This window comes from Hippocampus comes, unplaced genomic scaffold, assembly GCF_001891065.2.
Source record: "Hippocampus comes isolate QL1 unplaced genomic scaffold, H_comes_QL1_v1.1 scaffold1997, whole genome shotgun sequence".
Classification (NCBI taxonomy): Eukaryota; Metazoa; Chordata; class Actinopteri; order Syngnathiformes; family Syngnathidae; genus Hippocampus; species Hippocampus comes.
This window is the reverse complement of record NW_017805666.1, coordinates 1-4381: the sequence shown is the minus strand read 5'-3', so window position 1 is coordinate 4381 and position 4381 is coordinate 1. Positions and strand designations below refer to the sequence as shown.

The following is a 4381-nucleotide window of genomic DNA, read 5'->3' as shown; positions in this document are numbered from 1 at the left end:
CTTTCACTTTTGGAGGAGCAGAGGGTGAGTAAACACTGTTTACTAAACAATGCGTCGTGTTTGTTTCATTTGGTGGCTATCGTGTCCATAGTTAACGTGCTCCATGGAGCTTGTAGCTCCGTTGCTAGTCCGAATGTCATGAATGGATGCACCCAGTTTACATTCGTGAATAAGTAGAACCTAACCAATTTAAATGGGTACGTCCCTGTGACGCCACATAACGTTGTTAAAAACAACACTCTCGACATCGACCCCTTTGTGTGGATGACAGTGGCCGGCTGGAGCATCGTTGCAGCCTAATTACCGTGAACTGAACACACCTGTGGTCGTGTCGTGGCAACTACAGTACTGTCGTGACGTGCCGCAATTCAAGGCTACATCATTTTAAGTATGTGCACACGCACGCATAAATGAAGTCAACAATTGATGAACTGCTTTCTGAATAGGGACTTTATTATCATAGTTGAACTGCTGTCTGAATAGGGACCTTATTATCATAGTTGCATATTCTAATACAAATAGGTTAGAGTAATTTTCAAGCATTAATGTATCTTCGTACATCCTTAACGGTTTTCAACATTGAAAAGTTGCAACATGTTTGCCTGTGTATTTGGTTTACAATTGTAGAGATTAGTATTACATTTGTGCTTCATACTTTAAAATTAAGCGAGTATGTGTTCAGGTGACTGAGTGTATATTTTTTCGATTTGTCTTGTTCTTATGCAGATTGACAGTGATGTCATAGCACTGATGGACGATGCCACCCTTGCCAATTATGTCCCGTGCTATGGAGACCGTATAGCACTCTTCAATTTTTGCAAGACTCAACAGCTCCCATCCCAAAAGAAAAATGGACTTTTGGAAAAATTACGTGAAAAAATGAAAATCAGGAAAGAAAGCGGGAAAGAAGACACTTCCTCAAAGACACAACAAGCAAGACAGACAAAGAAGAGGCAGAAAACAACCAGAAATGTTGCAATCGGATGGATACACAGTGATGGAAAAATAACCAAACAGGTGAGGGAGAAGCAGGGAGGGGGTACCAGAAAACTTCAAATGTCCACAGAATCTGGGTTGAAAGACATTCTCAAGGAAGGAAAGAAACTATTTTTCCCCAATGGGATTTCTCCAAAAGGATCTGAATTGGGCTTTCAGTTTGAGGTGTGGGATTTCAAACAAAACCTCCTCACTGATGAAACCTGCCAGTCCATCGGCAATATGTATGAGGCTGCAAAGCTCACGTTGTTGCGCTTTTACATTGCAACAAAGCCAAAGGACGACCGCCACGATGGCAGCACAGCGTCCAAAGAAGTCTTGGTTTTGTCACACAACGCCAGTGACAACAACTCTGAAATTGAAGAGGTCTTTGTCGATTCAAATGAAATCTACACGGCATTCGACATTTCTGTTGATTCAGAAATTACTTTTGGCCCCACGTACAACACAGAGGGAGATGCAGACATCACACTTATCTATGATGGTCCACCTGATCCACAAGATGTGATGACAATAACTGTCCACTACACTGACACATTGAATGATATGATCATAGCATTCTCTGAAAATGCAATCTTGAACAAATCACTCAATGTGAAACTCATACTCCCAGATAATACAGAAGAAGCAGGTGTTGGATCTGGAGTGCTGAGAGATGTTCTCAGCTGCTTCTGGCAGGAATTCTATGACCGATGCACCCTTGGTACACCAATTAAAGTACCATTCATTCGCCATGATTTTCCTGCAGAAATGTGGAAAGCAGTTGGGAGAATTCTTTAAAAGGGATACCAAAATTGTTGCTGCTTCCCGAACAAACTTGCGTTTCCTTTCCTCGAGCAGGTGCTTTTCAACTGTGTCTATAGTGATCTAAAAGCCCGTTTTCTGCAGTTTGTGAGTAGCCAAGAGCGTGAAGTTTTGATGAAAGCCATGAAGGACTTTTCAGAAGTGGACCGAGATAATCTTGTGGAAGTTCTTGACAGCTACGGGTGTAGAAAAAGAATCTCTGCTGAAACCTTTCCCACAATACTGCAGGAAATAGCACACAAAGAGCTTATCCAAAAGCCCATGTTTGTGATTGACTGTTGGAGGGAGGTTACTCTTCACCGTGTCTCCATCAGTCTTGAAGCACTGAACAAGTTGTGCTCGGACTTGCAACCTACCTCAAAAAAAGTCTGCCAACTGCTGAAATTTGCAACTGATTTAACCCCAAAGCAGAAGGAAGTGATAAATCATCTGAAAAGGTTCATCAGAGAGTTGGATGAATTCAAGCTTCAGAAGTTTCTCCGGTTTTGCACTGGATCTGATCTTATTGTAACCAACGCCATTCTTGTGGAGTTCCAGGAAATGACTGAGTTTAGTAGAAGGCCGGTGGGGCACACATGTGGAAAGGTTCTGCATATTGCTGACAGCTATGAAAATTTTCCAGATTTCCGATCGGAATTCAATGCTGTTCTTGAAAGCAATGTCTGGGTGATGGACATTGTTTAGCTTTTTCATACCTGTAACTATGTTAATAAGCCATCGTAGGTTGCATCAGCACTACATGGCTTGGGTACATTACATTGTTCACTGTTTACAATAAGTTTGTAGAAACAAACGTTGCATTGTTTGCTGTTTTTATAGTTACTGTACGTAGAAATAACTTGGATTTGGTGTTATATTACAGTATTATACAGTTCTGGGGTTTTATTTTCAAAAAGGCCTAAGAAGTTATACATAACCATTGGATGGTTGTTTCAACAGCTATGCTGTATTATTTAGGTCCATGCTTCTATTATTAAAAGTAAGAATTTATTGTGTTCAATAAACTTACTCTTCATTCACTGTTTTTCTGTCTACACATGAATGTTGACAGTTAATATCCTTGTGTGCAACGGTGAATGGTTTAACATTTTACAGATATTTCCTAATGACTGTGAGGCACGTCGGCCTCACAGTGCAGAGGTGCAGGATTTGAATCCGGTTCCGGCCTTCCTGTGTGGAGACTCCGGCTACTCCGCATCCTCCCACATTCCAAAAACATGCGTGGCAGGTTAATGGAACACTCCAAATTGTCCGTGATTGTGAGGGCAGATGATTGTTCGTCTGTGTGTCCAACAACTGCCGGGATAGGCTGCACAGCATACCTCGTGACCCTTGAGGATAAAGCGGATCAAAAAAAGTGTGGAGATGTTTTCTATCAATATTAACAATAAGACATCCATCCACTTTTGATCCACTTATCCTCCAGGGTCACAGGGCATGCTGGAGCTATGGCACTGTTGTTTAAAATAAAGGTTTCAGAAAGGGCAAGTCTGTGTACTTCCAGCCCACTGCTGAAAAGAGTGCAATCTAGAGGAGTCAAAAAACAACAACTGGTTTATGGAGCAAATTTGAAGCTTCATTTTCCCAAAATTGCATCAGTACACATGTCAAATAGACTTCAGTAATTCCTCTCTCAACTTAACATACAAGTCACTTGCATCCAATGGATCTGATGGCGCGTGCCATTCATTTTCCTCCATAAGCAAACAACACAGTTCAAATACAGTTTCATCACAAGGAAAATTGCCTTTTGGAGTGCACTCTTCCATACATGCAGTGATCTCTTCCGTTCCAACAGGTTTTAATTGATCCTCGGCACTGTGCATCGCAGGGAATGAATACATGACGACTGGTCGACCTGAAGCTGTATCATGGTGCAATCTTGGTCTTATTTTGTGTGCGTTCCATGTGTTCACAACTTCATCCAGCTCATCCTGAACACAAAGCATAGTTAAGTATTATATTTTCACCATTCGTCCAAAAAGAAAATTTCTGTCCAGAAAAATTATTCTACCTGCACAAGATTAAGAAAGCAGAACCGGATCAGACTTTTATCCAGAAAATCTCCTGAAAAGTGGCCATCATCCTGAAGAGTTTGAAATAAATTAATCCAAAACTGTGCGCTCTGTTTGCGAAGGGTTGACCACCACCCTTCAATACGCTGATTGGCTGTACTTCTTCCGTAAAGGAAACTTTTCTCCGCAGCAAAATTGTCTGAGTGGTTTCTACGCAAAAACATCTGCATCTGTTCGACACAAACATTTTCTGTGCCCCTGTCTGCACGGATCCTCTCTGGACACCCACCGACGCGTGAAACTGTTTTTATAAAATAACTTGCAAGCACCTTAGGGTCACTGTTTGTGGTATAGGCTTCCGCCCACAACACATACCGGCTAAAGCCATCAACACAGCCATTGATGCCAATCCCATAGGGCTTTAATTTGTCATAGCCATCCAGGTGCCAAAGAGCATTTGGCCCCCGACAGTTGTATTGACGCCTTCTTAGGCGTCGTGCTCTTCTTATTCCCACACCTACAGGGTCAACTAATTTTATAATTTGTCTTATTGTATCTTGTGACAC

The 4381-nt window shown here is 41.7% G+C and overlaps 1 protein-coding gene and 1 long non-coding RNA gene across 2 annotated transcripts; one reads left to right on the top strand and one right to left on the bottom strand.

The window, feature by feature from the left end:
- The first annotated feature begins 6 nt into the window (after positions 1 to 6).
- Positions 7 to 2820, top strand: LOC109522891 (uncharacterized). The gene is made up of 2 exons (XM_019881721.1): positions 7 to 24; positions 727 to 2820. The coding sequence occupies exon 2, from the start codon at positions 751 to 753 to the stop codon at positions 1774 to 1776; it is 1026 nt and encodes a 341-aa protein (XP_019737280.1). The 5' UTR covers positions 7 to 24; positions 727 to 750; the 3' UTR covers positions 1777 to 2820.
- Positions 2821 to 3341: 521 nt separating this feature from the next.
- LOC109522890 (uncharacterized) lies at positions 3342 to 4375 on the bottom strand. The gene is made up of 2 exons (XR_002169654.1): positions 3815 to 4375; positions 3342 to 3734 (listed from the first exon to the last, which is right to left on the bottom strand). It is a non-coding gene; the product is annotated as an uncharacterized LOC109522890 (long non-coding RNA).
- Positions 4376 to 4381: the final 6 nt, after the last annotated feature.